Source organism: Corythoichthys intestinalis, chromosome 2 (assembly GCF_030265065.1).
Source record: "Corythoichthys intestinalis isolate RoL2023-P3 chromosome 2, ASM3026506v1, whole genome shotgun sequence".
NCBI classification, from domain to species: Eukaryota; Metazoa; Chordata; class Actinopteri; order Syngnathiformes; family Syngnathidae; genus Corythoichthys; species Corythoichthys intestinalis.
Window position 1 is genome coordinate 49,331,418 of NC_080396.1, and position 25,229 is coordinate 49,356,646.

The following is a 25,229-nucleotide window of genomic DNA, read 5'->3' on the forward strand; positions in this document are numbered from 1 at the left end:
GACTATGTAGGATGTGTTGTTTTTTGACCCAAATAAGTCAGATTTTGCCTTGCCGTGGCAGCACAGTAATTTGAGCCGTTTGTATGTGGGTGTGTACACAATCACGCCACACAATTGTTTTGTTTTGTTGTTTATTGAAACATTCCGGCAGGTGAACACAGCAGGGGGAGAATCATAGCAACAAATCACACGTACATCATCATCATCATAGTATTCACAAACATAATCTTTGCATCACCATAGACATCTGCAGATGGACATCATAGCCTATTGAGCGCTGAATCGCACCGTATTGGATGTGGCAAAGTGGAAGGATCGATGAGCATGCCCAATTTATGTGTTGTTTGGAGATCAGCAGCCATTTTACTCTCGAAGACAGATGTCATGGGGGTAAGAGATTGTTTTTTTTTTTTTTTTAATGAATTATCTTGTGTTTGACCTAATTTAAAAGATAAATACAACACATTTGGGGGGAAAAAATCAATTAAATGTAGATGTTAAACGCACAAACCAAAAGACTTTCTCTGGGGACTACAACCTACTCTCTGTGAATTAAAACCTCTCTAGAATAACTTTTGAGATAAGATTCTAGATTCTCAGGACTAGAGCCTTCTCTGAAGAGAACTTTTTCCGGGACTGGAACTTTCTCCTGGGACTGGAATCATCTCATAGGATTTGAACCTTTTCTGGAAATAAGCACCTTACTTTAGGACTAGAAAGTCATCGTAGGAATATGACCTTCTCTGTGTACAAGTACCTTCTCTGATGTTTAGCACCTTCTCGTGTGATGAGAATTTTCAATCGGGAACAGTAACTTCGCTCGAGATAACTACAGCAGACTAAATCTCCTCAAACGTCTTATAAATTCCCCAAATAACTGTTCATGGTACTACAACTAAACATTGCAGCAATTTCCTAAATACAAAATTTAAGGGGTAAGAGATTGTAATCATCATAAAAGTTACACATGTTTGTGAATATCTGCTTCACAAATAATGTCATAATGAAGGAAAGGAACTCATTCATTTTGTAGGTTGTGGCTCTCTGAGTTGCAGTCCATTTACTAATTGTTTTTACGGCAGATCTGCAAAGTCCAATACAACGGACACACTGATGTATAGTATATCGTATAAGCATACCCACTCAATGAGGCATCTGTTTAAGTATGGGTGCATTTGGAAATGTTCTCTGAACGCATTCTACTTCACTCCAGAATATTCAGAGACGGAAAGGGTTGCTTGATTGTGCTGTTCGGTTAGTGTGTTTGTCACAATCAGGGATTACCGGATCACACTCTGACCATTCTAACTAGTGTGAAAGAACCGGCTTGCCGTACGAACATGGAAACTGTTAAAGTATGATATGAAGCTTGTGGACTGACAGGAAATTTTAGGGGTCTCAAAATAATGGAAATTCAAATATACACTAAATTCAATAACACACTCACTCAGAGTCGAGTTAGGGAGTTGGATTGAATTTCCAAACGCACCCAATGTCTATGGTCATCTCGATAAATAGTCACATGGGGAAGAGATAAAAGAGGAACAAAGAAAAGTGTCAAGCAGAGGGAGAACGGTAAAACACACGCACCCGCACACCATCAGTTACTATACAACACAAACATCCACAAAAATGGCTGATGATTGGCTGAAAGGGAAAAAATGAATATCAGGAGAAATGTCCATCACAAGAATGAGGGATTGATCCACTTTGGCAACTTTAGCCAGGAAGCTAAACTAGTCACTCTAGGTTGCTTCTTATGAATGGTTTTCATTTTCATTTCTGTTGAGTCACTAAAAACTACAACAAGGAAGCCATTTTGTTTTCTGATGTGGCTGAAGACACGTGCTTGTTTTCAGGTTTAAAACCAGTTTTAGTTTGGTTGAGGTTAGTGAACACGGGATGCTCACTGTTGATCGACAAAGAGAAACAAATAGATATGTATTTAGGATATTTAGCTATAGCTAATATAAATATTTATGCATATACAGTAAACCCCACATTTTTCTTTTCAGAAACTATTTTTCATTATTTGTTGAAACATTTTTTGTGCTCTTTAATTTGATAATATGTTTGACTCCATCTTCTGGCATGTTGGTACCAGGAACTATATTGAAGTGAGGGGAGGAGCTTCATTTAGTCGGACCATAACCTTGTCTAGAGGTAGGGGAAAATGCTTTGCCACAATCTTGCGGCATTTGTGGCCAAATACAAACCTTTTTAGGTGGGTTTCTGTATAACGTGGTCATGAAATTTATTTGACCATCTATAGTAAGTAACCAGAGACAATCACAGTCTGCTTAAACTAATTAGACAGACCAAATTTTGCAGTGGAGTGGGGGAAAACGAGGCTAATAGGTTTTTCATGAGCAAACAGAAGTCAATCAGTTCGATCAATGTGATGAGATTGGAGGCGTTGGTTAAAGCAGCTCCATCCTTCCAAAACAGAAGTATTTAGTTTACTATTCTCACAAAGCACTGCCCAAAGTAAAACCTGATAACATATAATAGTTTTAGTGGTATTAGTTTAAGAAAACTGTGTTTGTTTATCAATGACTTACATGATGTAATATATATATATATATCTGTATATTGTTTGATTTTATTTTGTTTGTTTGTTTGTTTGTTTGTTTAGTTTTTTTTTTTTTTTACATGTCCAATTGATTAACGTGAACACCAATGCTAAAAAATACCCCTTCGTAAACATTTCAGGAGTGTTGCATTGTGTGCAGGCTTCAGGCTGGCACTCGCCTTGCTCTGACGTTTCCTGTGAAGGGCAAGGACAACAAAGTGTGATCACAATGAAAGGACGCTCATTCAATGATTCACTACTAAGTCCACTTTTATGATTCATAGTGATAGCAAAAATGAATTATGACTGAATTTGTTTCCTGACAAGGCTTAATGTCCTTTTTAACAAATCAATTTCATTCATCAAAATAATTGGTAGCTTGAGTCACATATGCCTTGCTGTGTGAGATTTTCAAGCTGCGAGCAATTAATTGACTATTTTAGTCTTTAGAAACAAGCAAAAGTTTGACCCACACAGCTAGATGGTGGCAGCATACTTCACAACAGTCTCTTTTACTACTACTACAATGACTACTACTGCTACTTTTTACTTGTTTCGAATGTATTCGCATTCATGCGCTTTATGCGCATGGCGTGACTGACCGCATGTTCGTCAAATAATGGCTGCGCTCGTAAGCGATGTCATTTTTGGGGTGTAAACATTTTTGACATACACCAAACTTTTGAGGAACCGTCATTCCCATTAAGGTATTTTATATTGAAGGTGTCTTTCACTTTAATTCGTTCACTCCTATTGACAGTAATAAACTACAGTTAAAACGCTGCAAGTCAGCTATTTTTTTTTTTTTTTTCCAAGTTTGATTTAAATAGCTCAGGTTCACTCAAGAAACTCCAATAACTCGCTTTGGAATTTAATTAAAATATTGTGCAAAATCGTGTGTAACTCACCAACTTCTTGTCTGCTCACATCTGATTGGAATAGGAGGTGGGCGCCCCCTGCTCTGCATCCTACAACAAGCACCGTGGAACATCAACATGTCAGTACCCCCAGCAACCATTAGGAAGGTCTTAATGCTTTACTTCGTCTCCAGATTTTCTACAGTACTGAAGTGTGTAATGATGTAAAAGAGGTTCTGGTAGTGATTGTGATGGTGGCTATGAAGAACGTTCTAGTTGTTCTACTGGACTAGATGTAGAATAGAAAGTTGTAGTGAACTAATACAGCTCACCTGGTTGTAACCCTGCTGGTTGTATTCAGGCTGGTAGCCCCCCTGGTTGCTGGCATAAGGGTCCTGCTCGTAAATGCCTTGCGCGTTGGTGGGTGGTTTCTCCTGAGCGGGAGGCGCTCTCATGAAGGGGGCGATGATGCCCGTCTCCTTGAAGACGAACCACAGGTTTCCCACCCACAGGACCAGATTGATGAAGCCGAAAGCCTACAGAGAAACAACGGCGGCAATCATCAGCGCTCGCTAGCGGTCATCCGCTGTCGTCAACGGTCAATGCTCACCACTGATGTGTTGAGTCCAGACATGACGGGGTCGTGCACTTCCCGGCAACGGTTCTCCTCGGCCTCACAGGCCTCAATGAAAGTGATGACCTGGTCTGGGTCTGTGGCCATCTTGACGTCAGACAAACCCTTGGCCCAGGCCGCTGAGCTCACCAGCCACATGAAGGCAAACACGGCGGTCACACCGAGGTCCTGCACAAACATGTCAGCCATATTGCTGAGTCAACTAAGTCACGGTCATTTAATCTTCGATGAAATTCCTCTAAAAAGCACTCAAGCACGGCTGTAGATTCAGTAACGTGTATACACACACTTACCACCAGCGGGCCCTTGTTGTTCTCCTTGTACTTCTCAAAGAAGAAGACGTAGATGGCGAGCGCCGCCGTGGTGTACAGAAAGGAGAAGACGCCGATGGTGACGAAGAACTCGGCCGAGGAGGAATAATCGCCTACCAGGAAGACACGCTCTGTGTTGCCCCCCTTACAGGTGGGGGCGTCAAAGTACACGTGATGCAATCTGACACACACACACAACATTGCCAAATGAACTGTTATTACTTACTTATTACTTGTTATTATTATGTTATTACTAGTATTTGCATTGACTCATCGACTATCTCAGGCAAAAGCAGAGAATGACTTGATATTAGCCCTTTTTCGGGAACGCGTTCAACTTATTGGCTGCCATTGATGGCGCTAAGATTTTGACTGGAAGAGGTTGGATATCTAGCGCCTTCAGTGGCACTGAAAGATGATCATTCACAGCCAGTTACTTAGGGCCAAACTATGATTCAATTTGTCCATAAAACTCATGAAGTAATGATTATTGAAAATGAAAATACAATTTTATACATGACCCCAAAGTTTTTTTTCAATTCTCTTTCACTGTAATTGACTACAATAGAGAGCAAATCCACTAGGATAGCTGCCATTGAATGATAATTGATCAGTGCCACTGACGGCGGCAGACGTCCAGTCTATTTTGAATGGGTTTGCTATAAACATCTATCGCTGTCAATGGCAGCCAGTGAGTTGATTACCCATGATAGTCACTTGCCCAAAAAGAGTTGATATATAGTACGAATATTATATTTGTCAAGCTCCACGGGGACACGAGGTGCCAGTCACAGACCTGAAAGGATATTCGAACTCCACCTCGAGGCTCAGGTCGCTGTCCGTGCGGTTCTTGCACTCCACGGACATGCGCAGCTCTCCCGAGTAGCTTCCGCATGTGGAGAAGGCAAATATAGCGAAGAACTGTGGGATCAACCATGAGTTAAGTGGGTGCTCAGGTCACACAGTCAACATGCATGTAAACGTATGGGTAACTCACCCATTGTAAGATCTTGATGAAGCCTAGGGGAACTTTCAGCACTCTGAACTGACCTTGGGCCACCAGCTTGGAGAGACAAAAACACCAATCCTCTGTTTTAAATCTTTTTAAGGAGGCCATCAAATGAAAAAAGGAAGGAGTATAGGCCAGATTGTAATACTGTAGCCGTGTAAAGAGCTTTACTATTTTCGGTAAGAAAGTGAATAGTTTTTGTTGTTGTAAGTGGACAAACGCACATCTGGATATTCTGTAATGTACTCCCAGTTCTGTTTAATTCCTTCATTGGGAACATCCTGTAACGTCATCAGCATTTTTTTTCTTCGATTGGAGTTCCTCATTTAATCTGGTCTTCATCATGATGATCATCATGATTTTTTTTAAAACTCATTGGCTGCAGTTGACGGTGCTAGACGTCCAATCCATTATGAGTGAGAACGTTCATTCCCCCTTGTCATTGAGCCAATTTCGTGCATGAACGACAATATTGAGGATATTTTGAGTTAAATACAAATCAAAAATATATCTACTTTAAAGCGTTACTTGGGGCCATAGGCAGAGTTTGACTTTTGGGGCAAGGGGGGCACAACATGTTGATGCCCCCGAAACGCAGTGTCAGCAATAAAATTAACTTACGAGATTATCTATAATGATAAGTTGAAAATGAGAGGGTTTTTTTCCCCATTATTTTTTAGGGGAATTCTAAATCAGGGAGCTTGGTACAGCTATAATTTTCGTCAAGATCGTCATCCATTGAATATGGTATACCCGCCGGTGGTGGCTCTCTTGTTCAATTAGCGTCTTTAGTGGAGCAAATTGAAACTCAGCTCACCATTTTGGCGTTGCTGTCTAGCATTTCATGGTCCACATTTTCAATTCTTGATTCTAGCTCAGTAGTTGTCACTTTTGAAAGCTTAGGTTAGAAAAAATTACATAAATCCATCTTGCCTCTTCGGTCCTCAGGTGGTTTTGGCTAAGCATAGCAAATGACCGTCCAAGGTGCTAGTCACATCTATTCGAAAAAGAATTTTGACCCATTTATAAACATAGATTTTTTTTGTTCATTTCATTCATTTTTGTTGTTTGTTTTATTGCTTTACAACTTTTATAGACAATATTTTACCGGAAACTCTTAATTTTAAAAATCATATACACTGTATAGGAAAGTCAATTACATGCAATGATGACACTTTTCGGCCACCGGGGGTGGGCATGACCCCCTGGCCCCCCGTAAAACTACGCGTATGCTTGGGGCCTTAACCAGCGAGTATTTGAGTTTTTTTTGTATTTTTTTTTTTAATTACATTAATTTTGTTTTCATCAACATTGTGTTAATTTGTAAAAGCAGTTATAATTATTAAAAATATATTTTAAAAATACAATAATAATTCTCAAATAAATAAATAAACAAATAATCGCTAAAATATCTGTTTTTTAGATGACAAAAAAGTCACTTGCCCTACAAGGGTTAAAGCTGTTAAGTGGCCAAAAAAAAGACTACAGTTGTCACTACAGTGGGCAGCTACTCAATAGTTGACAATTAAGACCTTTAACCGTGATAGAGCAAGCAATTTAGTAATTTGACCCTTTCATGCACGAATTATGACTTTTTCTTTTTTTTTTAACCTTTACAGTGAACTCATTTAGCTCATCGCCTGCCATTGACAGCACTAGACGTCCAATCCTTATTAAACTGAGTGGGGCGAATTTGTTCGCTCCTCCGCTCATCGTCAATAGCACTGAAAGATGATCATTCCCGGTCAGTCCTTCCAAACTCCAATTTTGTTTTTATGAACATTGTTTTAATTTATAAATTAATTTAATGATTTAACAAAATGCTAATATTTAAGGTTTTTTAAATGACCAAAATAGTCACTTGCTCAAGAAAGTTTTAAAGGTCTTAAGTGGCAACTTTTGAATAGGTGTCAACTATAGTGACCTGAACTGTTCTCAAAGAATTACTGTTAAATACATACAGTCCCTGACAAAAGTCTTGTCGCTTGTCCATTTTGTAGAAACAACTGCTAATAACCTGTCTTTTAATTATTCAATTTCGTTTCAGAAATGGCTCATATCAAGGCTAAGACTCTCCCAAATTATGTTGAATGTACAAAAATATATTGGTTTCACTGAAAAAAGATTTATCATTTAATGAAGACATAAAGGTCAAATTTTGGCAAGACAAAAGTTTTGTCACCTACAGAAAGTAGTGTGAAAATTGAACAAAAAATGGACTTCAAATACAAAAAATTGTTACATAACATAAGCGAATTAAGTAGTGGTGCTGTGAGATCCTAATTTGATATTTTGTATATGGATTCCATGGGCTTCAGCAAGGATTCATACAATTTATTGATGAAGTCATCAGGAACATCAAAGAAAGCAGTCTTGCAGGCCTCCCAGAGTTCATCAACATTCTTGGGTTTCGTCTTCCATGCTTCCTCTTTCATCCTACCCTCAGACATGCTCAATGACGTTCATGTCTGGTGACTGGGCTGGCTGACCAAACTTCACTGTTTTCTGAGTGAATCTCGGATCCATGCAGGCTCCAGTAGGTCTACTGCAATATTTGCGGCGACTGTGATGTAATTCAATGGAAGATTCATCTGAAAAATCCACCTTCTGCACTTTTCCAGCGTCCATCCTTTTGACAGGTTGTGGGCCTTGGCAAATGCCACACATTTTTTTAATTGTCTGCACCCTGAGAGATAAATAGCCTGAAAGATCAACAAATCTTAGCTGCCTCTTACATTCCTAACCATAAAAAGGGACAAATTCTGCACCAGGATGGTGCTCCATCGCATACTTCAATGTCTTCCTCAAAGTTCCTCAAGGCAAAGAAGATCAACATCCTCCAGGATTGGCCAGCCCAGTCATGCATGTCTGGGGTAGGATGAAAGAGGAAGCATGGAAGACGAAACCCAAGAATGTTGATGAACTCTGGGAGGCCTGCAAGACTGCTTTCTTTGATGTTCCTGATGACTTCATCAACAAATTGTATGAATCCTTGCCTAAGCCCATGGAAGTCATACAAAACATTAAATTTGGATCTCACAGCACCACTGCTTAATTCGCTTATATTATGTAACATATTTTTGTATTTGAAGTACTTTTTTAGTTCAATTTTCACACTACTTTCTGTAGCCGACAAAACTTTTGTCTTGCCAAAATTTGACCTTTATGTCTTCATTAAATGATAAATCTTTTTTCCGTGAAACAAATATATTTTTGTACATTCAACATCATTTGGGAGGGTCTTAGCTTTCATATGAGCCATTTCTGAAACCAATTGAATAATTAAAAGTCAGGCTATTAGCAATTGTTTCTATAAAATGGATAAGCGACAAGACTTTTGTCAGGGGCTGTTTATAAATGTTTAGCAGATCAATTTTCGGCATTCGTTTGTCCCTCACTGCCCCACCTAGCGGCCACCCTGCTCCTAGCGGTTTAACTTGAGGACACGACTTGGTAACATCATCACGTGACACAACCCAAACAGGGAGGGTGATGCTGGTTCTTCTTCATCAGCAACCTCCTCCTCCTCTTTCTGCTCCCACTGCCATTTTACGCGTTTCCTCACGCATACATGTATACGAAGGACACGATGACGCCACGTCATGTATCGAGCACGAAGATACGCACACACACTCGCTTTCAAAATGATCCAACCTCGTTTTCATCCTAATATGCGCCGTAGGACGCGCGGCGCGGGCTTCATCATGAACGCGCAAAAACGGACGTCGTGCACGAGCGATTATAGGTGCTACAAAAAACATTTGGGGGAGTGGGAATAGGGGAGCAAAAATGACATTTTTTTATGGTTTTATTTTTAATTACCTGATTGACGACGTCCATGATGCTGGATGTGTAAGAGCGCGGCACCAGATGGACCAGCAGGGGGAGGATCCAGAAAGGAGGGGGGATGAGGGAAAAAAGGGAGGGTTAGGGTTGACGTGTTTCCTGTGTGCTCCTCTTCTTCTGATCATCATGTACAGTATACAGTATTTATGCCTTTGTTATCCAACAAAACAAAATCCAAGACAAAATACAGGGCAATCCAGAAGTCTTGGGTAGATTTTGACATTTCAAAAACAGTTAAAGATGCCTCTGATAGATTCTGAAAGCTTGCAATCTGTAGGTTTTGTAATGGAATGTTCAAAGATGTTAAATGTGAATACCTTTGTTCACACAGCACACACCAAGTTGCTGGTCTAATTCTTGCCAAACACGATCCAACATTACATAATTGATTGCAACAGCTTGTGTTATTGCTTCCTTCATTTCATCCACATTTTTTGGAAGGGAAGGGACGTAGCCCTTTTATAAATCCTCTCAAAAAGAAATCGCATGGACACCTGGGAGGCCAGGGCATGAAAACACAAAACTGCCCGATGGATTGTACAGTCCCAGCAAAATGATGCATTCTCACAGCCTGGCCTCCAAGGGCTCCAAATCTTACATATCATTGTGTTGTCAAGAAAAACATGTTGATTTCACTCATTGAGTTCTATCATCAAGGGAACGGGCAATGGGGTTGCTTGTCACAATTTTGACTCTTATGACCATCTTCCCGTCAGCGTCTTATTACAGGGAGTTATAATATCTTTGGCTAGATTTAATGTTTTTCACTTTAACTTTTTTTTATTACACTGGCCAACTTTTCTTCCTTTTTCTAAAAGATTTTTTTCAAAAACTGATTCTATACAATTTTTGGTCGCTAATTTCAAATCTGTCATCAATTTATTTCTTTATGCTTTAGCTTTCATGCAATCGGCATTTATGGGATAGTATTCTTATTTTAGTTGTATTTTATGCAGAGTCTTCTTATATATTCACTCAATACAAGTTGTATTGTGTAATTGTAGTAATTGTGCAAGTTTTCCCACTTGAAAATATTAGAGAAGCCTGTAATTGTTAACATGGTTAAAACTCAACCATGAGAAACAGAATGTGAAAAAAAAAAACAGAAAATCACATTGTTTGATTTTTAAATAATTTATTTGCAAATCATGGTGGAAAATAAGTATTTGGTTAATACCAAAAGTTCATCTCAGTACTTTGTTATGTACGGCTCTAGAGGAGATCTGCATGGAGGAATGGGCCAAAATACCAGCAACAGTGTGTGAAAAGCTTGTGAAGAGTTACAGAAAACGTTTGGCCTCTGTTATTGCCAACAAAGGGTACATAACAAAGTATTGAGATGAACTTTTGGTATAGACCAAATACTTATTTTCCACTCTAATTTGGAAATAAATTCTTTAAAAATCAAACAATGTGATTTTCAGTTGTTTTTTTTCACATTCTGTCTCTCATGGTTGAGGTTTACCTATGTTGACAATGACAGGTCTCTCTAATATTTTCAAGTGGGAGAACTTGCACAATTAGTGGTTGACTAAGTACTTATTTGCCCCACTGTATATACAAAGGTGTAGGTTTGCATAGGGACGGTAGGGACAAAACTTACTTTTCAGGATGCTCGAATTGTCCACACCAAATTTTGCATTATATGATGATATAATGACCAGTTACAGTATATAGGTCATTTAGATTGTCTTCCCATGTGCTGTAACGATAAAATTTACCCTATACCATTATTAAGTGAATTACAGTACTTTATGTTCAGAATTACATTGACCCCTTTTCACTTGCTGAATATTCCAGTCCATGTTTTTTCCTCCAACGAACGTTTGATTGGCTGATGACTTCACGCCCCCACCCTCCACTTCCCACCCAAACACGCACACTCTCACAGTACAAAATGAAGTTAAATCATCGGCGGAGTTTGACTTTTGGGGTGGGGGGGCACAACATGTTGATGACCCCAAAATACAGTGTCAGCAATAAAATTAACTTACAAGAATATTTAAAATAATAAGTTGATAATGAGCGTTCCTTGTTTCCCAGCATTCTTGAGGGGAGTTCTAAATCAGATTGCTTAGGCAATACTTTTCGCCAAGATCGTCATCCATTGAATTTGGTATGCCCGCCGGTGTCGTGCCAATGTAATTACCCCAGTCAAAAATTGTATCCCCTGGGCGGAGCCATATGGAGGTAGATTTGTGTATTTTTTATTCAATCCAAAAAAAGTTGCTTCAATTAAAAAAAAAAAAAAAGTTGCTGAAATCAAAATATATAATTTCAACCAAAAAAAAGTCGCTTCGATCAAAAAAAGAGTGTTTGAATGCAAAAATGAATTTGAAACTTAAAAAACTCAAAAAAATGCATGTGAAAGCTATTTTTCTTGATTCATTTGTATTTATTTATTATTTTGTTTGATTTGTTTCTTTGTTATTCAATCAAAAAATAAATTGCTTAAAAAAATATAGATTTTCAAAAACAAAAATCACTTTAATAAAAAAAAAAAAAAGAAAAAATTTCAATCATAGAAAAAAGTTTTTGAATGCAAAAAAATATTTAAAGATTGAAAAATTTGCATATGAACACTTAATTTTTCATTGAAAAAGTTTTCTTTGATTGAAGCAATCCTTTTTGTGTTTGGGCCATATTATGATTAGGACATTTGTGTCTAAATCATTCAATCCTCCAAAAAAGTTGCTTCAATCAAAAAAAAAAAAATTTCAATCAAAGAAAAAAAGTCCTTTTTAAAAATATTTTTTTTCTCTAATATATATATATATTAAATTATATGCAAAGCAAATGACTGTCTAAGGTGCTCGAAATATAATTTTCACCCATTATAAAAATATGTGAGGTTTTATATATATATATATATATATATATATATATATATATATATATATATATATATATATATATATATATATATATATATATATATATACATACATATATACATAGGAAAGTCAATTACGTGCAATGACACCTTTCGGCCACCAGGCGGGCCTGGCTTCCTGGTCCCCCTTAAAATCCGCTTAGGAGTTACATGTCGACATGCCGCCTCCTCCGCCCACTTCGAAGAGGAGGGATATTAGAAGTTTTTTTCGGCCAACAGCCCCTGTAAGCAAGGTAAAAAGTCATTATTGTGAAGGTGTGGAACACACCATTAATTTTGCTTCTGAAAGTCTGACCTGCATCAGCGTTAGTATTACCAACTGAACTTGTTAACCTGAGTAGGAAGCTTCTGTGTCCTCCTGTATGTGTTTTCTACTATATTGACGTTAATTAAATTGTGAGAAATATAGTGAACTCTGCTCAGCTGTAAGAAATGTAGTGAACCTAGGTTTACCCCTTTCTCCACAATTTTCATGTTTATTTTACTTACTTGGTCTTAAAGCAGCCCAAAGGGGCTTTCATTTTTTGTCGAGTTTGGCTGTGCTTGTGGACAAAAGCAGTAGTGTTCTTCCTTAAGGAAGGCTCCATTTTTATTTATTTTATTTATTTTTTTATTCCCTGACTTTTTTTGTTGTTTTTTTATTTAGACAATTTTAGTGGTATAAAGACACATGCTTATTTATTTATTTGCATTGCTGGATACGTAAGAGATGTTCAACAAGTTTGTAGTTCTTGTGTATGTTAATATAATTTGTGTTCAAATAATGCAATTTAAAATTTTCTAATAAAATCCAGACATTTATTCTGAAAGTTTTCAAAATGTTTCTTCAGTAGTTTTTGAATACAAAGGTTTGAATCAAACGGTGTATCACCTGAATTTATACATATACACTGCAAAAAACCACCTCCTTAAAATTGAGGGGGAAAAAATTAAATTCCCTTGTTTTCAGTGTAAATCTACCAGAAATAAGTGAAATGATCAAATTATCAATTTTACTCGTTTGGATTTCTTAGAATAAGAAAAATATCTAACTGAAAATAAGCTTAACAGACTTATTTCAAGCAGAACATTTGTATATTTAATCCTAAAAAAAAAACCTGTTTGTCAGAAACATTCTTAATTCAAGAATATTGTTCAAAACATTATTTGAACAATTATTATTAAGTTTATTATTTTCTTGATTCTGGTGAAAATGACCAACTTTTAGATGTATGGACTTAATAAGAACAAATGATAATATTTACTAAAGGTAAGTGGAAGAATCTGACGCATTAATCTGTTAACTAGCCTTTATCACTCAAAACGAGATGAAGAAAATTATTCGACTAGACTTAAGAAAAATTATCAGATTAAAACATTAAATTTGCAGTATTAAAGTTAGTGTGTGTCAATACAGATTTAGTTTGCATTTATCATTTAGCCTACCAATGAATTAGGTTGTTATTGGTGAGAAATGTAGCCCTGACTGCCGTTCACCCAATCTGTTTGGTCTTATTAATGTTCCTTCCCAAGCAAAAAGTGTACATGCAAGTTACGCTGTTATATCGTCCCTACCAATATTGAAACCAAACCTACGCCCTTGGCATATATGTTTTTTTTTTTTGTTTTTTTTTCCTAAATCGTTATCAACATTAACTACTGATATTAGACTGAGTTTCACATAATGGAGCAATTTGGCAGCAGTGCAGTTCAGCACATCACATCGTCCTTTTTGTTGGTCTCCTGTGACTGCAGTTGCCTACTCTAAAATATGGCGCAACAAGTATTATTTTACCACATTTTCCTAAATATGGACATTTGTTAACGTGCAAACTATATAACCACTTTGTTTAAAATATTGCTTTGCAATAATTTTGCATTGCACAAAAAAAATAAGTCAGGAATTACACAAAGAAAACTTTCATTAGGCTTTCATCAAAAATAAATTAATTTATAGACATTTTTACAATACATATTTTGCCTAATGCGTGTGACATTAGTAACTTAGTTTTCTTAGAGCAATACCCGCAGACAAATTGTTTGGAATTCTCCAGTTCATCCTTGCAAGGCAGGTTCATGAGATAATTTGGCTGGTGCAAGTCATTTGCACTGATTGCCCACGAACAGCAGGGGGCGTTACTTGCACCTCTTAAACTTTGTTAGCATCTCTGCTAGCATTTTAGCTAAAGTCCTGATTTGATGAAAATATTTTTCCCCTCCCAGTCTATATTAGAAATGCTTCCTCTTTGAGAATGTTAATGTACGCAATGTTATTTTTGCAATATGTCTGCTTTGAAGACAATAAATAAAAAAATGTGACAACAGTTCCACTCATGTTGTGTGTTTATTAGTAGGAATTATACCATTCTCCGCTTTTTGCATAAATTATGAGTCAAGGGTTCAGAAATGTCTTTAAACAGAGTCAACACTGCACTTATGTAAACATGTTCCTTGCTCTTAGCAGCCATGTTGTCAAAAAAGATTCAAAGAAAACCTCTTAGTGAGTAAACAAACACGCATTTGTTTTCAACGTCTTTTATTTGAGGTACGGACGGTTGACTTGTTTATTTGACTAGAATCGGGAGGGGATACCGTGAGTAAGCCCTTCGGTCGACGGTCAGGAGAACACGAGAAGACACAAGGACTGTGAGTCAGCATTGATACAAAAAACATAATTGACAACGAAATAAATCAACAACAAAAATCCACCTTCCAGTAGATTTCAAAAACGATATAAAATTCACACTCGCTCATAGTATCCTCATGTGAGCATCAGAGTGTCAGCCTGCGATTTCGCATGACGCGCGAACAAGAAGTAGCTTGTCCATCGAAACGAAGCACAGCTAGATAGAAAAAGTACAAAAATTCTCTTGGTGAAGTGCAGTGTCTAAGTGAAACAAAATAGCACTGCTTTTAGTATTCATCCATCTCCATATAGTTAAGTCTTTTTAATCTATTTCACTTAGTCATGTTTGATTTTTTTAAAAATTGATTTAACAAACCTTTTTCTCTTTCTTAGTTATTTCTGTACAACTTCCTCTGATTCTTTAAGAAGTAGCTCATCCAATGGACGCAGCACAGGTTGTGAAAGCAACGAGGGACGTGTGAAAAAGTAGAAAAGTTGTCTTTTGCTGTTATGTGTGTAAGTACGCAAATAATTCCTTTAGCATGCGGTAGCACACCAGACGGAGAAAAAAAAAGTAATTGTTTAAAGTATTCATTGCACAAAATGGCGGCTCAGTTGATGCGGGCTCAATGAAGGTCGATGAAAAATCCAGTTAGTCATCGCGCACATTTGGAAGTTAGCTTTGATAACTCCTGTAAGTAAGCATCTGATAAAATCCTTATGTTTTTGCTAAGCCAGGCCAAAATAAATAACACAAGTGTTCTGTTTGCTGGAAGACTTTAAAATTTCCAAACTACTGTATCAAAATAAGTCAATATTTTGTATCTGTACAGCTAGAATGCTAAGCAGCTAGCTGGGCAATGCTAACTGATTGCAGCCAAAAGAAAGTTTTCTCTCTCTGCAATTCTTGTTCGGAAACACAAGGCGGTCCATCCATTCATTATCACCACCTACTGGATAAGATTGAGCATGATGTGTGATTTCCATCCACGAACATCGCGGCCACCTTCCGTCCCTCACTGATTAAAATTTTATTCGTTTTACCTTTTGTTGGAAACTTTAGCTCGAGTTTAATTGAGTATTAATTTCCTGCGGGGCGTCACCGGCGGTGAACATCCGTCCATCAAAATGACGTCACACAACTCATCTTAGTGGTGAACATCCGTCCATCAAAATGACGTCACACAACTCATCTCGTCTGCCAGTTCTTCCTCCTCTCGACCCGTCCTGATCGGCTCTTCATCGCTGTATAATGCGCCAGTATCCACGGCGGCAGTGTCCAGAAACTCGTGGCTTGCTGATCCCAGTAGGTCACTGGCGGCCGATTCCATTTCGTCCACGGTCATGTGACATGCGTCCGCGATCTCCCGCTTTGCAAATGCCACAAATTTGGGATCGCGTGCATAGAGGCCAAGACCTTCAGAGATGAGAACCTGCCGAGGAAATCATTTATTTATCACCGACTTTGGCATCCCAAACTGGTTAGGACATTTCTGATTCGTCATATTCTTTAGAGCCTCCTTTTATCGGTGGTGTCTGATTGACATGATTGACAATGGTGATCATCAATGTTTACAATTAGTGTAATTAGTATTATTTACATATACTATATGTTAGTATCAATTATGATGTTGATGATTATCTTATAATTTCTGACGGGCATTGGTCTCACCGCTTCCACAAGGCTGTCAGCTGAGCCTCGCTTCTCACCAAATGGCGCGCCAAGCTGAGAAGGAACTCTGAGTGTAGTGTATGCTCTGTAAGGCGGCGGAGCTGCAGTACAGAAGCGACAGATCAGATGCCGATTGGCTGCGTGACAGGCTCGCTACTCTTCTGATGTCTTCCCACTCACCTGCTGGGCTGCCGTACCAGGCAGGTGTCGGTGCGGCTCCCGTCACGCTGACACCTGACGGTGGAAAATGCAACGGCTAATGAACAACTGGCAGTCAGGCAACACTGACCCTAGAGCAGGGGTCCCTAACCTTTTTTACACCACGGACCAGTGTGATTTGGGTATTTTTTCACGGACCGGTGTTCTTTCAAATTTTGCACCCTTATAAAATTTTGCTCCCAAAGCTTTTGTGGCGGTGAAAAAAAAACCTCTTTTATAATCAGTTGGACTCTCAATGTTATCTAACGGTGCTATAAAACTACATCATAAACATACATGTGCAACATGAAAATGGCATAAATTAATGCTTAACGACACGGCGAAGTTAAGTGACAGAGCTGCGTGCAGTTGTTGTGTGTAGCTTACATGGCAATCGTAAGTTAATATTCCTTTCTTTAAAGAAAGTTTGTAGTGTGTACTTTGGAATCGCTGCATTCGCGGTCATTTTTAACGTTACGTGCATGCCAAATTTGTCAGAACACAGCAGAAAAAACAGCAAACATAAAATAACACAACGGAGCTAAAAACAAATGTTAAGTGTAGGGAAAATACAACTCACCCGCTGAATCAGTGGGAGACCTGAGCTCGTTTCGTTAAGACAAGATGGTCCCGAGATGGGAGAGTGAGAGAAGCCCGCTTCACAAAGATACGATGTTGGAAATTGTAGCAGTTTTCACTGCTCTCCTAGCGATGTCAGGATATTCCGAAATGACTTTAATCCAGAACCTCGGTAGAGTTGTTGTCTCAAATGTACGCTTAAAGTCGCCGTCATTTGCGATCTGTACAAGCTGATATTTCTGTTGCACAGACATGCTCGAATCACTCGGTTTATTCACATACAGGTCATGAATCCACTGCTTCGCAGTTCGTGGGTCTTTAGTGGTTGGGAAGTAGCATAGATTTTGTTTTCTGCGAGGTCGTAGGCTCATCTTCCCTTTTCTTGTAAAAAATCTGTCCAAAGACGTCTGTTTTTCAGTAATTCTAGTGTGGGGGCTAAATATTTCCAGGAACGAATGTGATGGGCGACGTCCTACGTCATACGTTATTATCGAGGCCAAGCGCACATAGATATACAAAACAAGATGTACTGCTAACAGTCCAATCAATGCATTTCTATGACGACCTCCTATTCTGTAGTTGTATATCTAGAGTAGACAGTGATATTGGTGTGTTAAGCAGCACAGGCCAAAGTCAATCGGCCAGAATGCAGTCGTTAATAAATTATTTATCATTTCTGCGCGGCCCGGTGCCAAATGTGCCGCGGAGCGTTACTGGTCGTTGGGGACCCCTGCCCTAGAGGACTTGGCTCACCTCCTCCTGCTCCTGTTAGCTTGTCCTCCCGGCCTCCACCTGTTCCTCCTCCTCGTCTACCTTCTCCCCCTCGTCCCCACGATGGACTGCCCTCCTCCTCAACCAGAATGAGAGGAGCGTATAGAAGGCGACCGCGACGAGGACATGGATTGGCCCAAGACGTAGAGGAGACCGCAGAGGAGCGACCCGACGGTGGAGGACACTCGTAACTGGTGTACGTCTACAGGAGGATAGAACTGGTGTTTTTGTCTGTGTGTGCATTTAAGTGACCGAGTTTCCTGGTATCGTGTGTACCTGAGCGTGGGCGCGGCGTGGAGGAGAATTGGGGTGGTACGTTCCCGGCATGGGTAAGTCATCACTGCTGCCCTGACGTCTCAGACACTGAATGTTAAATGACGGTTTTCGACCTGGTGGCCAAATCCACAGTCAGCTGACATCGATGATGTCAAACAAATGTAGTAATGGGTCACAGCTCACCTGTGGGCGTGGCAGGAAGAAGACGCCTCCGTGTAGTCCGCCTACCCTCGCTGTAGCCGTTGCCATAGTGACTGTAGGGGGCGTGGCCATCATGGTACGGAGGATCATCAGGATAGTATCTAAAAACACACATTATATATGGGTGTACACTATGCTGTATGTGTGCATGCAGGCATGCGCTAACCTCTCTGTGGAAGTGATGCTGTCTGCGTCATCCTCTCTTGTGTAGTATCGTGACTCTCTGGACATGTCCATCTCTCCATTTCTCCAGTGTCTATCCCTGTGTGTATGCATGACACATTAAAATAATTCTTCATGTTTGTATGTCAACTGTGATAGCTTCCTACCTTCCATGTTTGTAATGTGATGGCCTCGTGTGGACGCGCTCCACAAGGCTGTTCCTGACCGAGGGTCGGTGGTGATGGTGATTGACAGATGACCTCAGATTGGCTCGACGTGAGCCATGTGGATCGTATTCCCTGCCGTTAGACATCTTGCCGAGCGAACCGACCCGATGGATCAGACCGCCGTTCACCACACCACCATCCACTCCCCCTGGACCGACGGGCACAATGGATCCCCGCCGGTCTTTGTGTGCTCCTACTGTGTCCATCTGCAGAGGTGGGAGCAAAGTGAGTAAAGACAATTATGTGTGCTTAATGAAGAAGTTTCACCTCTTCTTCCTCCCTCATGGCCTCATCCTCCTCTTCTTCTTCCTCTTCCTCCTCCAGGTCTTCATTTAGTGCCTGACGCATCTCTGGACCGAGATCTTGCAGAGTCTTTAGACCCGCTTTACACAACTGCAAAAACAAACAAATACACATGTCATTATGCACACTTTTTATGATTGTTGATGCAATCGACCAACCTGTACAGCTGACGGGTTGGTGGTGTCGGTTTCAACACTCAGACCCCCTCTCTCTTTCCTCTTCCGGAACTTGCGGAAGTAATCTTGAATCAGGAAGGTAGCGTAAAACTTTCCAACCGTCACTTCCTCCTCTGCAGCAAGAAACACCAGAGAGACAGACATTGATGCAGGTCAGCTGCATTGGTTTGTTGTATAGGTTCATCTTACTGAAACATGGTAGTGATACATGATAGTGGTTCAGGCAATTGGGTCAATGATTTAGCATTTGTTTTATGTCTTTTTCTCGTGTTTCTCTGTTTCTTTCTGTCTTTAAACAGCAAAGTAAACAAGCACCTAAAATTTGTTCTAGCATAAACTTATGTTTGTACCCTCATGTGGTGGAATGACTTCATCCAGAAGTTTTGGTTTCATTCTCTTCCAGATCTTCTTGATGATTCCCCGCAGCTCCTCGTTCTCCTGGTCTGGGTTGCCTTGCAAAAACACAAAGCGAACATGCCAATAAGCAGCTGTGTCGACTGGAACGTTTAGTTTCCTGAGGTAGTACCTTCGGTCTTGATCTTCAGTGCTGTGCGGACCAGCGCAAAGAGGGTGGCGTTGAATGTTACCATGCCATCCGTGTTAAGAGGCATGTTCATAGCCACCAGACGCTAGCAAAGAGCACCATAACCACAGAGGCAAGGAAGGTTAATGTACGCAGAAAGTGAGGTTCATCTTCAGTTGTTGCCATGTATAATTTGCATATGTTGGCTGTAATTACCTTACAAGCGACTCTGTGAGGACACAGTTTTCCAAAGCCAAGAGGAGGTTGTATCCTCCGTAGTAGAGCCACTACATCCAAATGTTTGATGCGACCCCTGAGAGATGACACACAAATGGGCAACTCAGAAACATTGCATGCTAATGGAGGGAATGTTATTTTAACTACAATGCTATCAAAAAATATGTTTACTCCTCCTAGTGCTCGTACTTGGCCTCTGGATCATATTCTGACCAAATCCTCTTGAACTCATCCAGATGATGCGGACCCAGGATGGACCAGTCACGGGTCAGGTAGTCAAAGTTGTCCATGATGACGGCCACAAACAAATTGATGATCTGTTGAAGCACAGACACAGTCTTTACATGGACATGTGCATCCATATAACTTTATATCTAGCTCAAATCCATTTGTACTTGGATGGCCGGTATTGAATGATAATGTTTCAGTGCAATTGATAGCGACAGACACGTAATCTATTTTGACTGGGAGAAGCTGGCAGTGAATGATCACTGCCAGTCTCTCTTAGTCACATTGGATTTGACTTCTATCGTCTTTATATGCAGCCAATTAGTTAATTTATTGAATTACTTTCAAGCCATTACGACAGAACAAATGTTTTTGATCTGTTTCTTAGTTTCAGTGTTGTAAATGGTACTATCATTGCATATCTGGTTTGTCCATCACCATCAATGGAACCCAATGAGTTAATAAAGTAGCAGCTATTAATGTAGTATTATAGTCATGTCACGAAATCATGGTGGAAACAAGACCTATGTGTACAGTGATATAATAACATACCGTACTTATAATTTTGGGGGCAAACTAATGTTGAATTGTGTAAAGTAGTTTTTACTGGCACAAAAACAGTAACAACACACACCAGGAATGCGCATAACATAAAGAAACTGATGAAGTAAACGATGGCAAAGTTGCTCCCACAGCTGAACTCTTCACCCGGCTCGTAGTCGGACTCGGGGTCGCAACGTTTCCCGGGAAGACTTGCCAACATGATCTCCTGCCAAGCCTCACCTGTAGCACACCTGAAAGACCCAGATACATACACGTAATCACGCACAATCAGGGCAGAAAAATAAGTTATGACCCACCTGAAGAGGAGGAGGACGGCCTGAGGAAAAGTCTGGAAGTTGTTGTTTCTGTTGATCTGTGTGTGATCCTGCATAGCTATCTTCCCAAATGTCTAATGGTGATACAGAAGTCACATGACATGTTTCATCTCCTCCATTAGCTTGCTCTGTCCTCAATGCAATCTCACCTGCATGCCGATGACGGCGTAGATGAAGAAGATCATGGCGATGAGCAGGGCGACGTATGGAAGGGCCTTCAGAGACACAAAGCCAGTTATCAACCTGCATCTACAGGTGTAATAATATAAATATTTTCTTGAACCACACAATGGTAACTTGTGTAAAGAGTTGCACATCTACTGGTGTATTAATCTGTTTCACTAAGTAGTAGCAATTTCGGGTAAAAAATAAATAGTTAATAGTTAAAATAGTAGTTAAAAATAAGTTTTAAAAAATAGTTTAAAAAAAAAGAGAGAGAAAAGGTATTCAAGTGTAACAACATAGTGATAACCTGGTAAAATTTGTAATAAAGTAGGAGCTACAGGAATAATTTGCATTCCATGGAACTAAGTAGTGTAGTGTAGTCGACTGGTTTAATAACATTGTAATAACCTTTGTAAAAGCAAAATAACCTATTGTTTAATAAAAGCGCATACCTTTGTAATAACATAGTTATGAGTGTGTAATAACAATAAGACCTGCAACGACTTGATGAAGGTCCACAACAGGGTGCGTATGCCCTCCCCTTTGCTTAGCAGCTTGACTAATCGCATCACTCGGAAGAGACGGAAGAAGGTGATGGACACTCGAGAGCTGTCCTCTCCACTCTGACATGCGAGAGCACAGACACATACAGGTGAGAGACAGTCTGCTAACTATACAAATAAACGCACGTTATTGTTATTTGTTGACGTACGCTGAATTCCGTCACTACAATGTCCACCACGCTTCCAACCACGATGAGAGCATCGAAGGAATTCCATGCATCCACAAAGTAATGCTGCACACACAAACACATTTTTTTACAGGTAAGTGCTGTTACCGTTGGAACACTTTGAGAGAAGAGGATGTCTCACCCTGAGTCTGAGGGCTAACAGCTTAAGCAGCATCTCCACAGTAAAGAGTCCAGTGAAGACCATATTGAGGATGTCCATGATGTGACTGAAGGTCTTGGATTGCTCGTAATGCTGCAGGCAGCAAACACAGTTGTCACTTACAGCCCCACCCAAGGGTGTCCCCAACTTCCCTCAACTCCACACACCGGTGTTTACCTGGACAGCAAGCGTGACGGTGTTGAGCAGGATGAGCACAAACATTACATACTCAAAAGCCGTGGAGTTTATGATGGACCAAAACTTGTACTGGACCGGGTTTTTAGGGATGTAGAGCTTTAGTGGTTGAGCCTTCAGAGCATACTCGACACATTGACGCTGTTGACGACATGCAACCTCAGTGAAGTGTGAATGTTTTGTTGTTGTTTTAGAAGGTGCTGGGGGAGATGAATCACCTGGTTCTTGTCCAGTTCACAGTTCTTGTACTCTTGCTCACCCTGCTCTCTGAATGTAATGATGACAAAACCCACAAAGATATTCATCATGAAGAAGGCGATAATGATGATGTAGACGATGAAAAAGATTGAAATCTCCACACGGTAGTTGTAAATAGGACCCGAGTTTTCCCCATTGGCGTCGATGGCCTTGTAAAGCAGCCTGAAGGGTGGGCGACAAACCTTAAATGTACGGTCAAAATACCACAAACACGCAGACAAAGTACTTACGCTGGCCAGCCTTCAAAGGTAGACACGGTGAAGAGTGCCATCATTCCCATAAGCACATTGTCAAAATTGAAGTCACTGTTGTGCCAAATTCTTTCTCGGACCATCGGATGGTTGACATCTCCATCTTTGTACACAACGAATGTCCCTCTGCACGTAAAACCCACACATGACGACATTGTGTATATGTTTTTGTAAAATGTGAACGTTCAACATACTTGCACTGTTCAGGAGTGTGTTTGGCCTCATCGGTACAACGGTAGAATTTACCCTGATAATACAAGAACACAAGTTTTGACGACTTACTCACAATGTGTCCCAGACATACTGTACACAAGAAGATACATACACGGTTGTGCGTACGTACATACATACAGTGGGGCAAATAAGTATTTAGTCAACCACTAATTATGCAAGTTCTCCCACTTGAAAATATTAGAGAGGCCTGTAATTGTCAACATGGGTAAACCTCAACCATAAGAGACAGAATGTGAAAAAAAAAAACTGAAAATCACATTGTTTGATTTTTAAAGAATTTATTTGCAAATCATGGTGGAAAATAAGTATTTGGTCAATACCAAACGTTCATCTCAATACTTTGTTATGTACCCTTTTTTGGCAATAACAGAGGCCAAACGTTTTCTGTAACTCTTCACAAGCTTTTCACACACTGTTGCTGGTATTTTGGCCCATTCCTCCATGCAGATCTCCTCTAGAGCAGTGATGTTTTGGGGCTGTCGTTTGGCAATGCGGACTTTCAACTCCCTCCTCAGATTTTCTATGGGGTTGAGATCTGGAGACTGCCTAGGCCAATCCAGCACCTTGAAATGCTTCTTACGAAGCCACTCATTTGTTGCCCTGGCTGTGTGTTTAGGATCATTGTCATGCTGAAAGACCCAGCCACGTCTCATCTTCAATGTCCTTGCTGATGGAAGGAAATTTTCACTCAAAATCTCTCTATACATGGCCCCATTCTTTCTTTCCTTTACACAAATCAGTCGTCCTGGTCCCTTTTCAGAAAAACAGCCCCAAAGCATGATGTTTCCACCCCCATGCTTCACAGTGGGTATGGTGTTCTTTGGATGCAGTTCAGTATTCTTTCTCCTCCAAACACGAGAACCTGTATTTCTACCAAAAAGTTATATTTTGGTTTCATCTGACCATAACACATTCTCCCAGTCCTCTTCTGGATCATCCAAACGCTCTCTAGCGAACCGCAGACGGGCTTGGAGGTGTACTTTCTTCAGCAGGGGGACACGTCTGGCAGTGCAGGATTTGAGTCCTGGTGGCGCATTGTGTTACTTATAGTAGCCTTTGTTACTGTGGTCCTAGCTCTCTGTAGGTCATTCACTAGGTCCCCCCGTGTGGTTCTGGGATTTTTGCTCACCGTTCTTGTTATCATTTTGACGCCACGGGGTGAGATCTTGCATGGAGCCCCAGATCAATGGAGATTATCAGTGGTCTTGTATGTCTTCAATTTTCTAAAAATTGCTCCCACAGTTTTATTTCTTTACACCAAGTGTTTTACCTATTGCAGATTCAGTCTTCCCAGCCTGGTGCAGGTCTACAATTTTGTCTCTGGTGTCCTTCGACAGCTCTTTGGTCTTGGCCATAGTGGAGTTTGGAGTGTGACTGACTGAGATTGTGGACAGGTGTTTTTTATACCGATGATGAGTTAAAACAGGTGCCATTAATACAGGTAGTGAGCAGAGCCTCGCTAGACCTCGTTAGAAGAAGTTAAACCTCTTTGACAGCCAGAAATCTTGCTTGTTTGTAGGTGACCAAATACTTATTTTCCACTCTAATTTGGAAATAAATTCTTTAAAAATCAAAAATGTCTTTTTTCCACATTCTGTCTCTCATGCTTGAGGTTTACCCATGTTGACAATTACAGGCCTCTCTAATCTTTGCAAATAGGAGAACTTGCACAATTGGTGGTTGACTATATACTTATTTGCCTCACTGTACGTACGTACATACATACGTACGTACATACATACATACACACATAAGGACATACATATACATACATACATATATACATACATACATACATACACACAGTACGTATATACATACAGTGGTATGAAAAAGTATCCGAACCTTTTGGAATTTCTCACATTTCTGCATAAAATCACCATCAAATGTGATCTGATCTTTGTCAAAATCACACAGATGAAAAAACAGTGTCTGCTTTAACTAAAACCACCCAAACATTTATAGGTTTTCATATTTTATTGAGGATAGTATGGAAACAATGACAGAAGGGGGATAAATAAGTAAGTGAACTATCACAGTTAATATTTTGAGCAATAAATTGTTGACTTTGAACATGT

At 39.9% G+C, this 25,229-nt stretch overlaps 2 protein-coding genes across 3 annotated transcripts in view; both read right to left on the minus strand.

The window, feature by feature from the left end:
* Positions 1-398: 398 nt before the first annotated feature.
* Positions 399-9,305, minus strand: LOC130912523 (synaptophysin-like). Its single transcript, XM_057830663.1, has 8 exons — positions 9,206-9,305; positions 5,372-5,437; positions 5,171-5,295; positions 4,357-4,555; positions 4,040-4,231; positions 3,762-3,965; positions 3,481-3,540; positions 399-2,767 (listed from the first exon to the last, which is right to left on the minus strand). Exons 1-7 carry the CDS (start codon positions 9,221-9,223, stop codon positions 3,496-3,498), a joined length of 849 nt encoding a protein of 282 aa, XP_057686646.1. The 5' UTR covers positions 9,224-9,305; the 3' UTR covers positions 399-2,767; positions 3,481-3,495.
* A 4,615-nt stretch (positions 9,306-13,920) lies between these two features.
* cacna1fb (calcium channel, voltage-dependent, L type, alpha 1F subunit) overlaps positions 13,921-25,229 on the minus strand; it is a 46,129-nt gene continuing 34,820 nt past the window's right edge. The window contains exons 26-49 of one of the 2 annotated variants that reach the window (XM_057821979.1): positions 23,112-23,164; positions 22,897-23,043; positions 22,627-22,828; positions 22,391-22,549; positions 22,196-22,306; positions 22,036-22,119; positions 21,818-21,946; positions 21,308-21,373; positions 21,141-21,232; positions 20,915-21,074; positions 20,242-20,369; positions 20,032-20,128; positions 19,819-19,921; positions 19,643-19,744; positions 19,275-19,405; positions 19,081-19,206; positions 18,754-19,019; positions 18,591-18,686; positions 18,407-18,525; positions 18,224-18,336; positions 17,930-18,149; positions 16,580-16,633; positions 16,400-16,500; positions 13,921-16,160 (exon numbers count right to left, since the gene is read on the minus strand). In XM_057821979.1, coding sequence (XP_057677962.1) covers positions 15,897-16,160; positions 16,400-16,500; positions 16,580-16,633; positions 17,930-18,149; positions 18,224-18,336; positions 18,407-18,525; positions 18,591-18,686; positions 18,754-19,019; positions 19,081-19,206; positions 19,275-19,405; positions 19,643-19,744; positions 19,819-19,921; positions 20,032-20,128; positions 20,242-20,369; positions 20,915-21,074; positions 21,141-21,232; positions 21,308-21,373; positions 21,818-21,946; positions 22,036-22,119; positions 22,196-22,306; positions 22,391-22,549; positions 22,627-22,828; positions 22,897-23,043; positions 23,112-23,164 — 3,123 coding nt within the window. In that variant the 3' untranslated portion in view covers positions 13,921-15,896. The remainder of the gene's footprint in view (positions 16,161-16,399; positions 16,501-16,579; positions 16,634-17,929; positions 18,150-18,223; positions 18,337-18,406; positions 18,526-18,590; positions 18,687-18,753; positions 19,020-19,080; positions 19,207-19,274; positions 19,406-19,642; positions 19,745-19,818; positions 19,922-20,031; positions 20,129-20,241; positions 20,370-20,914; positions 21,075-21,140; positions 21,233-21,307; positions 21,374-21,817; positions 21,947-22,035; positions 22,120-22,195; positions 22,307-22,390; positions 22,550-22,626; positions 22,829-22,896; positions 23,044-23,111; positions 23,165-25,229) is intronic. The other variant, XM_057821978.1, reaches the window with a different exon arrangement.